Here is a 22,842-nt window from a genome sequence, read left to right as displayed (position 1 = left end):
AAGCATGACATCCTTCTCCAGGGAATGGTCCCTTCTTACAACATGACCAAAGTAGGTGAGACGAAGTCTGGCCATTCTCGCTTCCAAGGAGCATCTTGGGTGCACTTTCTCCAGGACAGATCTGTTAGTTCTTTTAGCAGTCCATGGTACTTTCAGCATTCTTCGCCAGCACCACAACTCAAAAGCATTCTTCGGTCTTCCTTATTCATTGTCCAGCTCTCACACGGATACGAGGCAATTGGAAATACCATGGCTTGTGTCAGGTGCACCTTAGTCCTCAAGGAGATATCCTTGCTCCTCAGCACTTGAAACATTTCCTTTATGGTTGACCTTCCCAGTGCTACACGTCGTCTAATGTCCTGACTGCTGCTTCCATTGGCATTCGTTGTAGAACCAAGCAACATGAATTCTTTGACAACCTCAATCTTCTCTCCATTTATTGTGATGCTACTCATTGGTCCAGTTGTGAGGATTTTTGTTGTCTTTATATTGAGATGTAATCTATACTGCAGACTGTATTCTTCAAACTTTATCAGTAAATGTCTCAAGTCATCTTCGCTTTCAGCAAGCAAAGTCGTATCATCTGCATATGCATAGATGCATATCGATGCATAGTAGAATACTATGCATCTGTGAAAAAAGATGAATTCTAGAAACATCTCAAAACATGGATGAACCTAAGGGATATTGTGCTGAGCAAAATAAGTCAGTCAAAAAATGACAAATACTATATGACCTCACTTTTATAAAATGAGCTGTGTATACAGCTGTATACAGAGAAACCAATGTTAATTGGTGGTTACCAGGAGTAGGGAGGAGGTTACATTCTCTAGGCAGCAGTCATTTTTATTTATGGTCAAGAGAAAGGTAACACCAAATATGGGAGAAGTGTGTCCCACAGGGCTTCCAAGGCTGTAATCTTTACAGAAGCATACTGATACATCTTTTTTCTTTGGAGCACCTAGTGTGTTTGAACCACTGATATTTTGGTTAGCAGCCAAATGCTTAACCATTATGCCACCAGAGCTCCTTAGATTTAAGACATCTATAATAGTTTTTCACACATGGTTGATGACCAAGAAATCCTTAGCACATCAGAAGTCTATGGCCTGAGTCGTAAAATTTTTCAGAAATATTTTATTTGGCCTGTACAAATGCTTTAAATACACACACACACACACACACACACACACACAAGAATGGTGCAGGCTCCTAGCACAGGTCACATTAACTCCATCACTTCATAGTAGCTTACATTTGATACTCTATCCATTTATACTGCCTGCCTGGCTCTGAAAGCATTCGTGTTTGTACCTCCATTCAAAGATAGATGATGAAGAAATATTCCTTGCTCATGGAACTCTTTTAAAATAGAGCTACATAGAAATTAGAGAGCTGATAAGAATATTTATATATTCAGAGAGTTCCGTATGAAAGAACACCTTATCTATTCAAACAGATTTCTAATAAAAGGATACCTGGCATCAGAGAAATGACATTTTCCATCAGACTAGGCTTTTTTTTCACCTACATCTAGAGAATTTCAGAATCAAAGGGTTATTTTTAGATGTGTAATAAGAAAGAAGGAGCTAGAGATACTGGGCCCTACATGTAAGTGATACTAGATTAGATAAGTGTGAATAAAGTAGATGAGTGCATTTTAAAAATGAAAGGAAAACCGATAAATCTCTGGGACTAAGTGAATAGAAGAAATGCAGAATGAGTAAAAGATCAAGAAATGACCCTGGTGGTTTTAGAGCCAGAAATCCTAACGGTTCTTTAATAGTGATATAGAAGAGAGGTCAGACTACATGAACTTTATATATTTGCTGGGTTTGGATTGTAGAGAGGATGGAGGGGGGACATGGCCAAGAACCACCAACTCAGAAAAGTGTAGAGAACACAGTGTGCTGGAGGATAGCAGCCCACCTTCATGGAGCATCCATCTTTTTCTGAGACAGTAGGTATTGTTTTAGTACATACTCTAATCTCATTCACACTTTTGGATGTTTACTATCTATCCATTGTCATGGAGTCTATTTCAACTCATAGCAAGCCTAAAAGAGAGTGCAGAATTGTCCTATACGGTTTCTAAGGCTGTAATTTTTATGCAAGAAGATTGCCGCATCGCCCTCCAGAGGAACGGCTCATGGGTTTGAACCACCAACTTTTCAGTTAGCAGCCTATTAGTAAATCACTAAATCACTGCACCACCAAGGCTCCTTTTGATGTTACTTATTGTAAACAACTCTAAATATCCATTCTTTCAACATTCTATTAAATGTTCAAAGTCCAGTGGTATAGTTGTTAAAGCTTTCAGCTGCTAACCAAAAGGTCAGCAGTTTGAACCTACCACTTGCTCCACAGGAGAAAGATGAGGTACCTGCTTCCGTAAAGATTTACAGCCTTGAAAACCCTAAGGGCAATTATTTTCTCTCCTAAATGGTCTCTATGGGTTGGAATCGACTCGATGGCAGTGGGTTTGGTTTATTATATGTTCAATATCTTTGTAGGTGTTTAGAACAGAAGGAGGATGGGGCAATATCCTTCTGTAATGATACTGCCTCGGAAACCCAAGGAAGGGTCGCTATGAGACGGGTCCGACTCGACCACACATAACAACAACAACAGAACAGAATAGTAAACAAGGCAAAACAATAAAAATCCTAGTCTTTATGTGTCCTTATATATAGCTGGAGAGATATACATATGATCCATAAGTAAATTGTCAAAGTATATCTGTATTGTGTCAGATGGCAGTAGGTGCAGTGAGTTAATTAGTTGAAAGGAGGAGGATAGCACACATGTATGTAAATAGCAGGGTCAGGAAAGGCATCACTGAGAAGACAGTATAGGAACTACAGATAAAAAAGCAGATGAACCAGAAAATGAAGAGGAACATGCCTGGTTTGTTTAAGAGGTCACCTTAACTGACCTCTTAAACCAGAGTAGGTGAGGATGAAACAATAGTTGAGTTTCAAGAGGTCACAGGGTGGTAGTGAAGATTATGCATGGCATGTAAGCCAATATAAGTATTTTGATTTTACTCTACATGGGATAGGTAGCCATTGAAGGTTTGTAATCAGAAAACTGGCATGAGCTGACTTACATTGTAACATATTAATCAGGCTGTTGTATTGAGTACAGACTGCAGGCAGGAGAGACAGACAAACTAGAGGTATACATTGGTTATTGTAAAATGATGGATCATTTTTAGAGCCATGGGGTCTACAAAGGAGTGCGGGTCAACTGAGAAGGGACTGCTTTGATGGCACAGTGGAGGAAAATATATGATTTAAAATGGCCTCAAGAGAGAGCACGGGGAACCAGATACAGAAAATAGAGCCAACTCAATTAACAACTACTTAATTTAATATAAAAGATGTACAAAGGTAAACACGCACAAAGTAAAATGTGCATCAAGCAAAAGATTAAAAGTCATAAAATTAAATTTCTCTATATAGTTTTGGTTTTTACTGAACAGAGTGAAAGGGTGAAAAGATTCTAAACTTTGCTTCTTAGGTGGTAAGATGATTCAGCAATGTTACAAATGAAACACTTCCCTGAATCTTTCATAACTTTAAGGTACTTTCTTTTTTAAATAAGTGCAATGGTGCTAAGTCTAGCAAGAACTGTATAGAACAAGAAAAATATCCGTAATTACAGCATTCATATTCATAGACACAAAACCAAAATAAGAAAGGGGACAATTTAAAGAAATGTCTTTGAGTATTCCCATATACTAAGAGTAGAACAATTCATTATTCATACCTACCTCCTGGGTTATTTAAAGGTCAAAGCTCAATACTCTAAAAAAATCATTAAAAATTCAGGAAGTTTTTATTTCATATGAGACTTGATGCTATTGCTTTCTTTCTGTATATATTTAAAGAGTTAATGAAGTAAACTATTTTTGGCTTCCTGAACAAGTTTCATAACTAATAAAATTCATCCCAAATTATAGTCTTTTGAGAAGATGTAGAGAATATATGCCGTTAGGGGAAATTATGGAGCTAGCCTCTCAGGATAGCATTCAGGAAGCAAAGACTGAAAGCGTCATGAATCACTTACCTCCCTGATGTCCCTTTGATATTTAGTATTCATTTCTTCTGTTTTAATGAGATCCTTTCTTGCTGTCTCTGCTTCCTGTTCCACCTCTCCCACTCGGGAAGACAGGGCGGCTAAACGTTCTTTCATTTGTGCCATTTCGTAGTTTTGCTTTTCAAGCAATTCTTGTAGTTCAACTATTTGACTAGTTTCATCTGTTGAATCTATAGAACCATTGGACAAACGCTGTAGAAAAAGAATAAATGGTAGCGAAGATTTATTCAACTTTTTAAAATTCATAAACTTAGAAAACTGAAACAGATATATCTTTCATGCTGAGAAATAAGGATTTTTGAAAATAACTAGTTTTGAAGAAAAACTAAGTTCCTAAGCAAAATCTTAACTGATATTAAAATGTAAAGGTAGACCATTACTTTTCAAACACAAAACTTGAGGCATTTGGAATCGAAGCAATATACGTATATTGTTATATTTGTATAGTGACTGCAACGATGGGCTCAGGCGAAGACTGTGAGCATGGTACAGGACTGGCCAGTGTTTGTTCTGTTGTACTGAGTCGCTATGAGGCAGAGCCAATGCGACAGCACCTAACAACAACATGTCTTATTACAAAACAGGTGTCTCCTAAAATCCACAAATGATACCTATTAGTTCAATAAATTATATAAAAACTAATTATTATTAATATTGTATTTGTGTAACATATCATAATGTTATTGAATAAGGACACAGAAACTATGCAATATTTTCTGTTCTTATTCAAATTCCTTGTGACTTTATAAGTTTTATTTTCAAAGGCACTCAGAGAAAGAGCTTACATAATTTTTTAAAGGTTATTCCCGCTGTGAGTCTGCCCTATCTATAACAAGAGTATAACATAGAAAAGTCCTGATTTCTGTATTGTATCAAAGCCTTGTGTGCACACAAGGAGACTCAGAAGAAGGCTGAAATGAGTTAATAATTTGGAGATTGCTCTTTTTCTTTCTGCTAGGGCTGCCCACAAACCAGTCAGCCACTTCTTCAGAGGACGCCCTATAGTCTAGCTTTACTGGAGAAGATTTGAGGTGAAAAAAAGTGTAGTAATTCAGAAGACAAAAAGTGCTAACCAGGTAGAAAGAGAAAAGTATGAAGATAGGGTAAAGAAAGTGCAGTAAATTCTGTACAAAGCTGCTTTTGAAAATGCAAATTTGTTCCAATATAATTGGCAATTTGAGAGTCAACAATTACTTTGTGAGACAAAGATGAGAATGTAAGGAGGCAAGGAAACTAGATGAACAGAGATGGAACAATCAGAATGGAAATAATAACACTCATTGCGAAGAATGTAACCAAGGTCACTAAACAGTTTGTGTAGAAATTGTTGAATGGGAACCTAAACTGCTTTGTAAATCTTTACTGAAAACACAATAAAATATTATTATTATTATTACTTAAAAAGAAGCAATTTGAATACAATGTGAATGTTCTATTTTCTTCTGTAAAATCTTGTCCCCAAGAAGCATGAGGAAAGCACATTCAGTTGCACCTAACTGCACCTACTGAAACCAGCCAGGTAGTAATACACAAAAGGCACATAGGCTCAATCCTCACTTAAGAGCTATCTCTGTTCACCATGTATTGTGGAGTCCCCATCCACTTCCTGTCTCATGTCAAGCAACCTTCCTTCCAATGCTTCACAATACTTCACAGTTGCAGCTCTCTGACACTCATTTCCATAAGCAACTTTCAGTTCTTTTCCAAGTTAAAGAGCAAGATGTATTAGTACATTTGTGTATTTCTTAACCATCTAACATGTAAAACTGTGCTACCATTTTTATTAGGTCTCTCTCTCATGTTTTATGTCACTGAGAAGGTTTCTGCATAATGTGCCCTGAACTCCATTTCCCCCCATAGGTCCAGGGCTTTTTTATTGTGTGATTTTGCATAGTGTGTGATTCTAAGGAATTAAATCACTGTAGAGCTATGCTGACTGTAGGAGAAGGGAGGAAGAACAGAAAACAGCAGAAAAGCTCTGAGAAAATTAAAAATAGTACAGAAAAACGGACACAGATTTCATTGCCTTTTTTAATAAATTAGAGGGAGTTCTTACTCTGAGGAAGGTAGGCCTTCTATATAAAGCTAATGCTTGTTTAGTTACATTCAGCTAGATAAAGCATCCAAGTAATTTTGTAATTATGACAAAAATACAGTAATGTGTCACTTAATGTCCATAATACAGTCTTTGAAACAGGGCGTTATAGAGGTAAGCAAATGTACCTTGAAATATATTAATACAGTGAAAAATGAGTCAGAAAGTAAAAGAAAAAATTAGTGATGTCTGCAATGACATGAAAAAATGTCAAAAATGTATGTTGAGAGAAGGCAGACACAAAAGAATATGTAGTGTAGGATTCCATTTTTATGTAATTCTTGAAAAGATAATTCTAATCTAAGTGACAAGAAAGCAGATTGATTTTGCCTGGGGCTGGGGAGTGACTACAAAGGGACAGGGAGGCACTTTCAGGGTTGCTGGGAATGTTCTATACTCGATTGAAGTGGTTTGCATATGTATGAACATTTATCAGAATTCACAGATTTGTACACTTAGAGTGAGTGCATTTCATTGTATGTAAATTATACATTAATAAAGCTGATTCTTAAAAGCTACAAAAAAAATACTAAACCCAAAATGCATACTTTGATAAATATTTTATATAATTGAGAAGTCACATTTAGGATTTTAGAGTCCAAAGGAACTTTGGAGAAACAAAGACTTGGGTAATCAATTTACCTCAGGTTCACAGAGATGATTTGAATTAAGATATAAAACATCAGATTCCCAGCCCAGTTCTCTCTTTACCATATTGCAGGTTAATCTACAGGGTAAAACTGTACATGCTGTATGGTATAGATAAACACCACGTATGTAATATATATGTGTAGCTATGGAAACAGAGTGGTAGATAGCTGTATATATGTGTGTGCATGTGTGCATGTGTTTATGTCTGTATTCAACAAATATTTGCTCAGTGCAACTGAATGATGTTAATTTCCAAATTAGAAAAATGATTATTCTAATTCTGTGCAGCTGAGGTCCATTAAAATCTTGTTTACAAATTGCATATTTTAAAATGGGCTCAAGGTAAGAGAAATTTAACAAAATATAAACAGTAATCAGACAACTAAAATAAAACACTTTTAGAATGTCAATCTCTTTAATTTTTTAAGCAGCAGATGTGAACGACGTAGTCTTTGTGCTACGTGAGAATCTGGGACTCTCCATCTGAAAATGTTGGAGCTCAGTTCTTTTTGTTTTTTTCTGAAGTGTTAATGATCTTTTATATGTACTGTTTCATCTGTCCAAATCACCAAATCCATTTTATGTTTACCTTTACATACATTTTCATAACTTCTGAGTAGATCAAAATAAAACTGTTTTGTAGCTTAAAAAAATATTTTTTTTTCTTCAAACCCTTGTTACTTATATTTATTTTTCAAATAAATTGTGTCACTTTTACCTAAATACCAATTACTTATTTAAACAAAAGTCAATGCTTTTAAAATAGTTTTATTAGATATAATTTACATGACAATAAAACCCACCCATTAAAGTGTATAATTTAATGTTTCTAGCAATTAGAAGGATGGGGTCATTTACTGAGAAGGGCAGATCTGCAGGAGAAGTGGATTGGGGTTAAGATGGGGTAAGATAAGAAACTAAGTTTTGGAAACCTTAAGTTTGAGATTACACTATACGTCAAAGTGAAGATGCCAAGAAGGTACTGTATGAGTCTGTAGTTGGGAGCAGTCAGTGTATTTTCTACGTCAAACCGTAAAATTAGATGACACCATCTATGGGAGAAGAAGGGAAATCACCAAAAGTGAATGAGATTTTCTCTTTAGGGTTTTCTCCACATGTCACGATAACAAAGAGATCTTTCACAACAGCTGTATCACATACTTATACATTTGTTGTTTGTCTAACCATCCAAAACACATAATTTCTATCTTTAGCTTAGACCTTATTCTTAAACTGTGTATTTTTATATATTTAACTGCTATTCTGTATTTCTACTTAGCTATTGAGAGACACTCCAACTCAATATCCCATTGAAAGACATTCCAATTTATTCTAATATGTTCAAAACAAAATTCTTGTCCCCTAACGCTGTTTCAATTTCAGCCTTCCCCAACTTCATCGATGACAACTCCAGGATCCCAGCTGCTCAGACCAAAACCTTGGAGTTATCTGTGAGTTCTCATTTTTCTGCCAATTCATGTACAATCCATTTAGAAATATTTACTGGTTTTTACCTTCACGATTTATCTGGGCTCTAACCCATTCTCATGACCTCCACTGTCACCACCTTTTTCTGGGCCATCTGCTAATACTTGAATTAGTACAACTATCTCCTACCTGGTCTCATTGTTCCTAAACTGGACCCCTTACCATCATTCTTAAGGCAGCCAGAGTTATTATCTATAGTGATTCTGTTACATTATAGTCAGATCAAGTAATGCCTCTCTTTAAAACATAGCAGTGTTCTGTTCGGTTTTTCTTTCATTCTACACAATAGAAAAGCAAAGCATCTACAATGAGCAATGACTGCTCTCCCATCCTTACATCTCTCCTACTAATCTGCCTTTTCCTCTCTTGTTCTATGCATACTGATAACTTTACTTGTCCTCTAAGAAAGTAATAATTCTTCCATCTTACTCCCTTTGCTTTATTTGTTCCTTCTGCCTGAAATGCTCTTCTCCTAGAATCCACATGGCTAGCACCTTCAATTACTTCAATGAGGCTGACCTCAACTACCTTATTTAATATTACAACCTATTAAAATCGGTCCCCAATCCCACCTCTTCCCAGGACTCCTGCACACTAGCATTTCTTTACCTTTTTCTTTTCTCATAGATTTATTACTTTCTAACATGCCAGATGATCTACTTATTCATAATATTTATCATTTATTGTCTGCTATGCTACTCCAAATCAGTAGATTGTAGCCTTCAGAATAGAAAAGGTCTTCAACTGCTTTGTTCTTAATGTATCCCAAGTGCTTAAATTGATGCCTTGCAGGTAGTGGTTTTTGAGACAGATTTTGTTGAATATTTTTGTTTTTCATACTTCTGTATCTCTAGTGACCAGATGGTGTCCTCCACATAGCAGGCATTCAAAACATATTTGTTGAATAAATAATTGTTTCAAATGATGACTGGGATAAGTTTAAGGAAGAACAACAAGGATTCAAAATGAAAGAAATTTGAAGATACTATATTCAGTTGTTGGGAGCTCTGGGAGCATAGTGGCTAAGGCACTTGACTGCTAACCAGAAGGCTGGCGGTTCAAATCCACCAGCCACTCCTCGGAAGGAAGATGGGGCAATCTACTTCTGTAGTGATACTGTCTCAGAAACCCAAGGAGGGGTCGCTATGAGTCGGGTCAGACTCGACGGCACATAACAACAACAACAACAACATATTCAGTTGTTATTGTGGGTAATTGGGATGATTTCATAAAAAAATAAATACAAAAGAGAACTGTGATGGTTGTTTTTATGTGTCAAATTGCCTAGTCTATGGTTTCCAATTGTTTGGCCAAAGCCTTGTCTAGTTCCTATCACAGAGTAAATACATGTGATTCAACCAGTTGGCCTTTGGTAGAGCAGATTACTTTCCATAATATTATCCAATGATACATTAATATACTATAACTCAATCACCTTCCAAAAATGTAATTGAATGCAATGTGATCAATCAATGAGGTGAAAAGGGAGATTATGTAGGGGGTGTTCTGTCTCCAGATTATAAAGATATTTTGGCAGAATTCTCTCGTACTCACAGGGAAAGACAGGCAACATGAGAGGATTGTCTATATGCTAAAGAATACCAAGGGTCACTGACAGACATTGGTAACTAGGAGAGAGGCTCACAGAAGGAGTAGACATGGCTGTGACCCTGATTTGGACATTTGGCCTCCAGGACTGTGAGAAGATAAATTTTTGTTCTTCTATATGGCTAGGTAACTAAGACATGAACATACTCTCTTTCTTTTCTCTTTTATTGTCCTGTTTTAATGATACTATATAGGAGAATTCTTTTTAAAAAGAATTTTCCTTTTTAAAAAGGAAAATTTCAGGTAACAGGAAAAATTATTAAAATGCACATTAAACTAAATAATGAGGTAGGCATATGCAGCCTGCAAATAAGACCACGTGGGGTGAACACAGTTTCATCATGTCATCAATCATATTGACTTCTCATGAAATTAAACCAAAAATTTAAACTTGTATTTTTATCTGATTTCTAGATAAACAATGGAAATATGTCTCTTTTTAATGGATAATCTTTAAGAAAATGGTTTCACTTTTAATATTTTTTTTCATCTTACAGCTAGCTTTAACATAGATTTATAAAAATTATATCATGTTCAAAAAGACTGGGATAGTTTAGATTATTAATTGACCATTTTCTTCTGAGTTTTATGGCACTTTAATGGTTATTACTTATTCTGAGCATATGTTAGTGGCCACACATTGCTTTTCTACTCTGGCAAAGAATAGCAGTTATGCAAACTTAATAATGAATATTTTTTCACATTTATTTTAAGTGGTAAAGTAATGACCGCTGGTGGAAGAGAATAGGGCATATTTAAATTGCTATATTAATAAAACTTAATACTTAATTTCCCTCCTTGAATAGACATTTTGCTAGAAATATCTCCAGAAAATTTAATAGCTGTATTAATTATAATTTTTTTGAGGCACATAGACAGTACTCACATAGAATGAATATTTGGTTAACTTTTTTTTTTTTTTTCTGGGAGTTGTTACCTGTGGTAACTGATAATTTAGTCTTTATCATAAGCATATTTCTAAACTTGATTGTTCATTTTTGACAGCTCTCTTCACATGTTTGTCATCTCTAAATAATAAAACTTTGATTGTATCCTAGTGCATTTGAAATATATCTTTATTCTCTTATAGATTTTACTTCTCATAGCATATTACTCTTTCTAAAGAAAATAGGAAAAACTGTATCAAAGAGTAGAAATGATGAATTTATCTTACTGTTAATTAAACCCAGATATTAGAGCCACACATATTTTAAAATTTATCATCACTTGTAAACTCTAAACAGTTCCTTTCCATTTTTAAAAAGACTTCTATGAGATTTTAATTTTAAGGGTGAATCATCAGCCATCTTGTCAAAAATTTGCTGTTGTTAATATAAGAAACCTAACCTAGCACTAATAATTCTTTCAAAGGATGGGAAAAATCTATAAAACTGGGAAAAGTCTTTAAAAAAAATACTTCTTTCTGTGAGAAGAAGAAAAAATTATTACTAAAGAAAAGTGGAACTGAAAAAAAAAAAATCACACAAATCCAGATAGGAAAAGTATTCGTGGGCATAATAATAATAATAATAATAAAGTTAGTACTGATTGTTCACTGGAAATTTCATGTGAATCAGCAATGTATTCATGTTGTTAGGAGTCACTGAGTCAGCTCCAACTCATAGCGACCCTATGTACAACAGAACGAAATAATGCCCAATCCTGTGCCAGCCTCACAATCCCTGCTATACCTATACCTGAGCCCATCCTACACCCACTGTGTCAATCCATCTCACTGTGGGCCTTCCCCTCTTTTGCTGATCCTCCACTTTACCAAGCATCATATCCTTTTCCAGGACATGGTCCCTTCTGACAACATGACCAAAGTAAGTTAGATGAAGTCTGGCCATTCTCACTTCCAAGGAGCATTCTGGCTGTACTTCTTCCAGGACAGATATGTTCATTCTTCTGGCAGTCCATGGTACTTTCAGTATTCTTCACCAACTCCACAACTCAAAAGCATCAATTCTTCTTCAGTAGTTTTCCTTATTCATTGTCCAGCTTTCACATGCATATGAAGCCATTGAAAATGCCATGGCTTGTGTTGTTGTTGTTGTTGTTGTTAGGTGCTGTTGAGTCCTCTCCAACTCATGGCAACCCTATCCATAGCAGAACACAACACCGCCCAGTCCTGAGCCAGCTCCAGGATCCTTGTTATACTTGAGTCCACTGTGTCAATCCATCTCGTTGAGGGCCTTCCCCTCTCTTAGTCTTCAAAGAGACATCTTTGCTCTTCAGCACTTTAAAGAGGTATTTTGTGGCAGATTTTCCCAGTGCAACACATCATCTGCCTTCTTGACTGCTGCTTCCATTGGTGTTGACTGTGTAAACAAGTTATATGAAATCTTTGATGACTTCAATCTTTTTCCATTTAGAGTTAAAAAATTCCACATGATAATGGAAAGTTTGGGACATAGTAAAGAAATCTATAAAGTCAATCATAAGGTTTATCCAATATATTGCATGCTTTTATTGAAATACATTCCACTTTATAGTGTCTTAAGTCTAGATAAATATGAAGAATTTTAGTATATATCTCCAAGATTATTAATAACACTTAGGCATATAAAAAGTAGCTATTTCTCATTTTACCACATGAAATGAGCTTGTTAAATGCTTAATGTGAAAAAATATTCACCCATAACATTCTTAAATTATATATTTATATAGCACGAAGAGATGAATTGTATAGAAGTAAAATGTTTTGCTTACTTATTTTTTCTCTTTTTGGTGAGAAAAGTCATCATTTTAACATTGACAGATGTTTCTATGTTCAGCTATAGAAAAAGAAATAATGCTGGAGATCTTGTAGGAACCACTAAAGCTGCCCATTTAGATACATTAATACAAGGCAAGTGGGCACTCATGCTCTATGGGGAGGATATTTAATAAAATGCTGACAAAAAGTGGGGGTTGGAGCTATTTGTATAAATACCAGTGAATCTCACAGAAGAAAAGAAAACAAGACCCCTTTCCTTTCTATTGTGAATTTCAGTTGTATTCTAAATTTCTAGATTGGCTAAGACAATTGATTAGAGCAGGAAGGACAACAAGAGTTCACAAGGAGAACTTAACATGAGAGGAATAGTAGTAGAAACTGGTAATTCTAGGTCCAATTCCCAAAGTCAATTGTACTTCCAGCTTGGTGTGTGATCCACGTGTACTGGAGAAGAATGTTGAATTTTATTGTTGGCTGCCGTTGAGTCCGTTCTGACTCACAGCAATACAATGTATAACAGAAAACAAACAAAAAAAAAAGCCACTGCCTGGTCCTGCACCATGCTCACACTCCTTGTTAAGCTAGAGCCCATTGTTGCAGCCACTGTGTCACTCTAGCTCATTGAGGGTCTTCCTCTTTTTTACTGACCCTCTACTTTACCAAGCATGATAACCTTCTCCAAGGCTGGTCCTTTCTGATAACATGACCAAAGTATGAGAAACAGAGTCTGGCCATTCTCACTTCTAAGTAGTATTCCCATCATACTTCCTAGGCAGATTTGTTTGTTCTTCTGGCAGTGCAAGGCGTACTCAATATTCTTGCCAAAACTGCAAATCAAATGCATCAATTCTTCTTTGGTCTTCCTTATTCATTTTCCAGCTTTCACATGCACATAAAAACTCACTGCTGTCAAGTCCATCCCAACTCATAGAGACCCCTCCCTGACTTTCTGAGGCAGTATCTCTATGGAAGCAGATTGTCCCATCTTCCTTCCGAAGAGTGGCTGGTGGGTTTGAACAGCCAGCCTTCTGGTTAGCAGTCAAATGCCTTAGGCACTACGCCACGAGGGCTCCCTCATATGCATATAAGGTTATTAAAAAATGCCATGGCTTAGATCAGGTTCACCTTAGTCTTGAAAGTGACATTTTTGCTCTTTAACAACACTTTAAAAAACTTTTGCAGCAGATTTGCCCAAATCAATATGTGATTTGATTTTTTGACTGCTGCTTCCATGGGTGTTGACTGTGGATCCAAGTAAAATGAAATATTTGACAACTTCAGTCTTTTCTCCATTTATCATGTTACTTATTGGTCCAGTTGTGAGGATTTTTGCTTTCTTTATGTGGAGGCGTAATCCATTGTCTTTGATCTTCATTAGTAATTGCTTTAAGTCTTCTTCACTTTCAGCTAACAAATTATGTCATCTGCATATTACAGATTGTTAATGAGTCTTCCTCCAAACTTGACACCATGTTCTTTTTCATGTAGTACATATAAGATAGTTGGATATATGCATTTGATTGTATGGCTTAAACTAGAGATAAAAAATTTTAAGTTATTATGGTATGGATGGTATTTAAAGATATGTGACTAAGGTCACTTGAGGGAGTAAGATAGAAAAAGAAAGGAGGACTCAGTACTAGAATACTCTAACATTAAGAAGTTATGAAGAAGAGTCATTAAAAATATTGAGGTAGGAGAGAAACAAGAGAATGTGGTTTTTCTGTAATGCCAATGAAGAATATGTATCAATGAGGAAGGGATGATCAACCTTGCCAAATGCTGCTTAGACATCAATTAAGATATGGCTGAGAATTGTTGCTGTATTTAGTAATATAAAATTTATTGGTGATGGTAATAGCAGCAGTTTCTGGGGAAGGGTAGCATAAAAACAGGATTGGTGGGGGTTTTAAAAAGAACAAATAGAAGCAAAATGGGCCTGTGAATAGACAAGTCTTCCAAGAGCTTTGCTGCAAAGGGGAGCAGAAAAAAGAGCAATAGCTAGTAATGGAAGTAAAATCCCCCCCCCCTTTTTTTTCCTGACATTGGAAGAGGTTTGCATGTTATAGGAACAGAGTAGATAGAGGGAAAAAAAGATGATGAAGCAGAGGTATACATTGCCTAGAGGACTGCTAAAGACAAACTTAACTATAACAAAATTTCCTTTTTCTAAGGTGTATTTGGGCATATTTTAAAGTCTGCATGTGTAGTCTAATAACCTTTTGCCTTTCCTTAGACACCTGGACAAGTGTGTCCTCAAAATAAATACCTTTCTGTTTTGAAACCTACGAAATCAGAACATGTACAAGCTACATTTCTTCACGCACAGTTTACTTTCAATCTTTGTATACTTCTCACACTATTGACCTCGACTCCTTCTGCTCACTAGCTATATGACTCTGAGCCTATAATTCTTGCTCTACAAAACTCACACAGTTGTTACAGGAATCAAATGAAGCAGCTTATGAAAAGCACTTTTGGAAAACTGTAAAAGGCTCTACATAGTAATTTATCTTTTTCTCATTGGGTTATAGATCTTCTGTTAATGAGGTTTCTAGACAGATTTGAAGAGAAGTTTGCCTATTTTTAAAAGAACAGAGTCAGCATTAAGCAGTATCTTGCAGAATACTGATTGTAGGATGTGCTATTTCTGGTCATAAAGAGGATTTCTGGTCATGCAAGTTTAGGAAACACAGTACACTGTGTTCCCTTTTCAGGCTTGGAAATATTTAAAATTGTAAGAAATAAGACAGTAAAGATACCAGTTTAAATTTGTATAGCACAATGTTTCCTAATTTACTTGCCCTACAGATCCTTCATTTAGGGAATGGGGTTGGCTCTGTAAATCATCCATTGAATTCCTGGGTAATTAGCGCTTCATGGAAAATCCTGAGATGGATAAATCTTATCAAAGTGAAACATAAAATTGGGTCAATTAAGGGGTATCTTAATGGTAAATATAAAAATTCTCCTGGATTGGCAGAATAGATCTGATAAGCCACCACAACAACAAACACAACGTACTGCCATCGAGTAGGATAAGTAGGATCCAACGCATAGCCACCCCCCACCTTGGGTTTCCAAGGCGATATCACTATGGAAGTAGATTGCCCAACCTTCCTTCTGAGGAGCGGCTGGTGGGTTTGAACCACCAGTCTTCTGGTTAGCAGTCAAATGTCTTAGGCTCGATGCCATCAGAGCTCCTAAACCACCACAGAAGGAGGGAAAACAACTTGTCCTCTATATTTCCAGAAGGGGCTGATTCCTTGGTATAGAGTCCAACCAACCCACTGCCGTTGAGTGAATTCTGACTCATAGAAAACCCTTTAATTATGCAATAACAAAAACCCACTGCCATTGAGTCAATTCTAACTCATAGCAACCGCTACTGGGTTTCCAAGGTGGTAAATCTTTATGGAAGTATCTCATAATATGGCAGAAGAATGAAATGACATCTTCCTCCCATAGAGCAGCTGGTGGGATTGAACTGCTGGCCTTCTGGTTATCATCCAAATGCCTTACCCACTATGCCACCAGAGATCCTTAATTATATAGTAGGATGGAGATAAATGAACAAACTGCCTAACTCTTGTGAATTAGTCTTTGACAGATCTACTTCCACAAAGATATATAAATTCTGCTTCCCTCAAGTCTGACATAATAATATAAATGACACTGAATCTATTATTAAAGAGAAGGGATCATTTCCACTTTAACTTTCCATCTAGTAAGGTCATAGGTAAAGCGCAATACCCCAAGCATTGCCCTCAGAGATGACTTGGTGTTAAGGAATAGCTCACTGAGTTGCCATATAACATTAGAAGATTTTATTTTTTTTTATTTTTGCCATTTCACATAGAAGAACCGTCACTCTTAGTCATGTGCTTCCCTAAACCCAATTCCTATAAATTGAAAGGAGATGTTTTCATGTACATATGGATGAAACCACCCAACTTTGCTTCTTCTGGGCCTTCTCCTAATCAAATATAAACCTCTAGGCCACTCTAGCCACACATATCAAGGGTTATACTTGGACTCTTCTTTTTCCATGGAAGTATGCCAATACCTAGACTGCAAAATCAGAAATGCCATTCTTCTGGATGATTTCACTGCTTGAAAATTCAATTGAAAAATAAAAAAGAAGCCTATTTTATTATGATTCCTGTTATTATTAGGAATCAGAGCACAGTATATGAGATCCACACAGAGATGAAATATTTCATTAGTTTTTATCCATATATAAATAAATACAAAAGATTATGTGATACAGAAAATAAATCAGAGCTTAATCAATAGTGCACAAAATAAATTACAGTTAACAAAGACTAAATTTTTGTAGGAATAATTGTTGACATGTAACAAAAAAGATATATAAAAATAGGCAAACTATAGTGATTAATATACTAAAGACATCATTATTGATGACGGTTCAGTTAGAAGTTAACACAGGCCAGTAAAAGAGTGACCTCTGTGACAAATGATGTTTATTACTAGTTTTAAATTTAAATGTGGTCTATTCCTAAGGCAAACATGTAAAGTACAGCTAACAGGTTTCTGTGAAAACATGTAGAATCTTCATATTAGGATATCTCATAATATGGCAGAATAATGAAATAACATCTTTTTTGTCTTCATGGAGGATCACATTGCTCATACAGTTGTATTAATTTTTAAGTATTTTTGTCATTGATTGCTCAATCTAAAACATAGTATTGCATTGCCAAAAATCTACAAATCTCTTGAGTTTGGTAAAACAAACAAACAAACAAACTCACTGCCATCGAGTTGAATCCAACTCATAACGACCCCTCCTTGGTTTCCCAAGGTGGTATCATCACTACAGAAGTAGATTGCCCAAACTTCCATCCGAGGAGTGGCTGGTGGGTTTGAACTGCCAGTCTTCTGGTTAGCAGTCCAGTGCTTTAGGCACTACACTACCAGAGCTCTTATTTTCCATCTTTGATAATACTTAGCTTAATATCCTTCACCTACAACTTTCTACAATGCTAATACTAGATAGTAAATTATTAGAATGTTTGATTTTAGGATTATTCTTGCCACTTATTTTTCATTTTATTTTAAATACTTTCTGACTATAATTCTTCTAGAAACCTACCTGGCAGGAACTAGAGAATGGATGGCATACAAATAAAAATTTATTGCTAATTGTATTTTTATTCAACTTGCACATTTGTATATTATTGTTGCTTAAATGATAATGTTTCATTTTGTTTTAATTTAAGGAACAAGCACTATGAATGTCAGATTCTAGGCAGAAGAAATCACAAGAACAACAGTTTAAAAATAGAAGAATTAACTTCGTTCATTCAGTGTACCTAAGTTCAAAGAGGTTGACAAGCAGGCTGGAGAGGTCAGAAGAGGAGAGCCAGCTTGAGAAGGACCTCACATGATAAGCCAAGGAGCCGGTGTTATATAGTCACTAAGAGATCACCACCTCCATCACCCTTAGCGATGTGAAGAACTGAAGTGATTCTCCAATCACTAGCATTTCTATAGGTAATATTTGCTTTAAATGAAATCATCATTGTAATCATTAGGTTCACCAACAAAACTCTCTGGTACTAGGTATTGATAGCATTGTTTTACTAATCTAAGCTCAATTAAATTCTACTAAATGAAAAAACAATCCTATAGTTTAAAAATCTTTTAATTACCTATATTTCTAGAAATCTAATCTAAGGGAAAAAAAAATAGCTTTTCTGTTTTATTATCCAGGACGGTGCTTCAGTCCTAGTGAACTAAAGACTGAAGAATATCATTGTTTAAGTGGAGAAAATACATGTTACATATGGTTACAAGTTTATATCATAAATACTTTTGGGCTTTGTTGAATGTTTATGAGATAATAACTTTGAAAATAAGTAGTTAATGAAGAATCAGCAGGAAGGACAGAGTAAGAAGAAAAAGTTAATTCTTCCATAATTGTGTGTGTGTGTATATACATACACATATACATATACATATACACACACACACACACACACATACACACATCTATATGGGAACTCTGGTGGCCTAGTGCCTAAGGCATTTGACTGATGTAACATAATTACATCAAAATGCATGATAACTCAAAATACTTTTTCTTGACTTCGAGATGCCCTCCATTACTAAAAACATATACCCACTGCCGTCAAGTTGGATCTGACTCATAGCAACCCCTCCGTGGGTTTCCGAGGCAGTATCACTACGGAAGTAGATTGCCCAATCTTCTTTCTGTGGAGTGGCTGGTGGGTTTGAACCACCAGCCTTCTGGTTAGCAGTCAAATGCCTTAGGCACTATGCCACCAGAGCTCCCGAAAACACATAGTATCAGCAAAAAATTCAAAGCAGAAAATAATTCAGCCCTGAGTTTCTAGTAGTTGACAAAGATGGGATTTGAATTGAAGTCAAGTGACCAAATGCTGTGTATGTCCCACCACTATTCTATGTTGTTCGCTGACAACCCTCAGTCAGGATTAATTTACCTTTCCTTTAAGATATAATATGATTTTTTGGTACCCTTTCTTTACCATGTTTTGCAATATTAATTTAGGTTTTTTGCTCCCTCTAGATTCCTGGTAAATTTATTGTAGGGGCTATGTCCTCTGTATCTCTGCCAGGACCTACTAATGTACTTATCTATAATACTTAGTCAATGGAGAAATAATTGAAAGAATAGACTATCTCAGTCATGAATTTTATTATCCTCTTTATCAGAGAGATATTTGGCAAGTATTATGTATTTTATACATGTTTGTTGAAGGAAAAATTTTTGCTCTGGAAAAAATGTTCATTATCCTGTGAACATTTATGTTCTTCTAGAACAACTGATTAAATTTAAGGTTACACAAATATTTAGAATTGTATCAGTTGAGTTCATCTTTTTCTTTTTTTTTAAAGATTGGTAATAATTACAGGTCTTTTATGTGAGTAATAAGCCTTGTGTGGGAATATACCCTTATGAGACTATTTATGTCAATAGTCAAAGCTCTAAAGCCACTGACATAAAACATCTCCTGTTGGCTAATAACCCACCCTGACTCTGTAATTTAAGTTATTTTGCTGCCCTAAGCAAGAGTAATCTTTTGACTAGTATATATGAGTCACTTTCTTACAAGTCTATAGTATCTAACAATAGTTTTTTGTGTTTGTGTGTGTGTGTGTGTCTATGTTTTTTTTTTCCCTCTAAATACAGTTTTGTAATTTACACACTAATACTTATTATAACTATCCTACAGTGGTAACCTTCGTAGCATAAACACATACCAACAGAATGTAATAAGTTCATCTTCAGTGGTACTAAGATACTTCAAATAATCAGGTGGTAGGGGAAATATTTGGAAAGAAAACATGCTTTATAATGTTACATGTATGTAATTTAGGAATATTCGTATAAGAACTATGGAAATGGTAATTTGAATATCATTTCATATTTTATAAAAAATGTCAATTAAAAGTAATGTGATATAAATAATGTTTTTGGAACATGGTCAAATCATCTCTGGAGTATTATGAGTTGAAATACAGTTTATTTCCTATAACAATAAATATATTTTTAAATATATTTAAAAACAAATCCACTGCTATGGAGTCATTTCTAGCTCATAATGACCTTATAGGGCAGTAGAACTGTCCATAGAGTTTCCAAGGCTATAAATCTTTATGCATGAAGACGACCACAACTTTCTACCACAGAGTGGCTGGTGGGTTCAAATCACTCTCCTTTCACTTAGCATCTGAGTACTTTAACCATTGTGCCACTGTGGCTCCAATAAATATATACATGAGATATAGTTTATGTAGGAGCTCTGGTGGCATAGTGCCTAAGGCATTTGACTACTAACCAGAAGACTGGTGGTTCAAACCCACCAGCCACTCCTCAGAAGGAAGGTTGAGCAATCTACTTTCATAGTGATACCACCTAGAAAACCCAAGGAGGGGTTGCTATAAGTCAGATCTGACTCGATGGCAGTGTTTTCTTTTTTTTTTTTTTTTGATAGTTTATATATATTTTGTTTACACTGGAAGAGGTGGACAAGACATTTTAAACAATAATAGCATGTCTCTATTCTAAAGCATTTGGAAACCACTCTTCTTGCAATTGCAGACACTGAAAAAAATACCAATAAGGGAGTTGTGGTAGTGTAATGCCTAAGGCATTTGACTGCTAACCAGGAGGTTGGTGGTTCAAACCCACCAGCCACTCATTGGAAGGAAGGTTGAGCAATGTACTTCCACAGTGATACTGGCTCAGAAACACAAGGAGGGGTTGCTACGAGTAGGATCCGACTCAACAGCAGTGAGTTTGGTTTTGGTTTTATGAATACCAATAGCCATAATGTTTAAAACTCTTTACTTACATCCACAGGAAACAGTGATTAGGTTAGCAACAGCATAGGATTACTTCCCTACACTGGCTGAAATCTCCCATTAAGACTTGGAAGGCAAAGACTGTTATCAACGAGTATTTAGGTCATCAACACTCAGAATCTTCCACATATACACCTGTATCTGTGAAAACATCAAAAACAAACTCAATGCTATTGAATTGGATCCAACTCATAGAGACCTCTCCTTGGGTTTCTGAGGCAGTATCACTCTGGAAGCCTTCATACTAATTCTGTAACCAGTTCCTGAAAATCAATCTGACATGAATTTCCTTACATTCTGTAAGGCCTGAATATTTAGGGGATATATTTGAAGAAATAATACTTAAAAAAATGTATATGAGAATCCTCAAGAAGGAGTAGAACAATGTCTCACCCATTAGTTTGTTGATAAGATCTCAAGTTCTTCATGCCTGAGAAAGATATATGTCTTTCATACTGTCCCCAACCTATAATAGTATCAGATAATATAATCCCAATTCTACATTAAACTAGCATAGATATGGCATTTTGTAGCCTTCTGAAATACTGGATGATCATAAAGGTCATTTCATACCCAAACCAATGTGACTATATAATTCTCTGAGGAAAAGTATAGCAGCCTACTACTGATGACATGATTATAGTAAAACAGTAACAGAATATTACTTGTGAGCTTACTAAACTGATTTTTGAGTGTAAATGCCTTGTGCTAAAGGGCTCAGTGCTTTATTTTCTGAATTAATATGTTTATTTATGCAAAAGAAAAAATAATTTTATTCAGATCTGAAATACAACTCATGGAATCCATCTGTTAAATTACTGCTTATTTTTCAATACTTATGATGTCTAAGGAGCTCTGGTGTCAAATGCCTAAGGCATTTGACTGCTAACCAGTTGGTGGTTCAAACCTACCAGCCACTCTGTGGAAAGAAGACTGGGCAATCTACTTCCATAAAGATTTACCACCTTGGAAACCCAATAGGGGTCACTATGAGTTGGAATCAACTCGATGGCAGTGAGTTGGTTTTTTTGTTTTTGTTTTTAAGATGTCTTAAATAGATGTCTTACATAGATAAAGGCTAATACAGTGAAGCCCTTAATAAAGACTGCTTCTCAAACACCAGCACTGGTTGTGGTCTTAGGAAATTAGGCTGGTTTTCCTGGTGTCCTTTGCTTTTACACTCGAAGTAGCCTCTGTATTTCTTTCAACTGGATAAGTGAGAAAGTGCTACATTTATTTTCTGGTAAGTAGTATAGTCCTATTTGTTGTGCTGTCCAGTCACTTGGCTCTTAATCTCTATGTTTTAGGAACTCTTGACGTACACAATTACACCAATTTATCTACCTGATTCATGTGGACTCGATGATTAAGGAGCTCAACCATTCAAAGATAGAAGTTTTTAAAGGCAAATATCCAGGAGATTCTCCTGAGAATCATGACCCAGGGTGTGTATCCTCCGATGCAATTTTCATTTGATTCTTGACCTTCCAATAAGTTACTCTTTCCTTTCATACTGGAAATAAGTGCATCAGAACAGAAAAATGCACTGGTGGCCAGACAGACTGCTGGTTTCCTTTGGATGTATCTAAGCCCACCCAAAAGGAGAATCATTCATTTTTTAAACAAAACAAAAAACTGGTAAAAGTCCCATCACTTCAGATAAAGTTTTATGTAATTTCTCATTAACAGGAGTACTGCCAGGGACTTCTCAAACAGGGAAAATAGGAAGTCCAATAAGTATTGTTATCTTTCTTAAAATAGTCCTAAATGTACACTGGATATGTATACACACACACACACACACACA

At 35.7% G+C, this 22,842-nt stretch overlaps 1 protein-coding gene across 1 annotated transcript in view; it reads right to left on the bottom strand.

Moving 5' to 3' along the window:
* PPFIA2 (PTPRF interacting protein alpha 2) overlaps nucleotides 1-22,842 on the bottom strand; it is a 643,396-nt gene that overhangs the window by 142,523 nt on the left and 478,031 nt on the right. Inside the window, exon 7 of the mRNA XM_007953155.2 lies at nucleotides 4,072-4,293. Within this exon, the coding sequence (XP_007951346.1) occupies nucleotides 4,072-4,293 (222 nt within the window). The remainder of the gene's footprint in view (nucleotides 1-4,071; nucleotides 4,294-22,842) is intronic.

This window comes from Orycteropus afer, unplaced genomic scaffold, assembly GCF_000298275.1.
Source record: "Orycteropus afer afer isolate SDZICR_OR568_19922 unplaced genomic scaffold, OryAfe1.0 scaffold00375, whole genome shotgun sequence".
Lineage (NCBI taxonomy): Eukaryota > Metazoa > Chordata > Mammalia > Tubulidentata > Orycteropodidae > Orycteropus > Orycteropus afer.
This window is presented reverse-complemented; position numbering and strand designations above follow the sequence as displayed.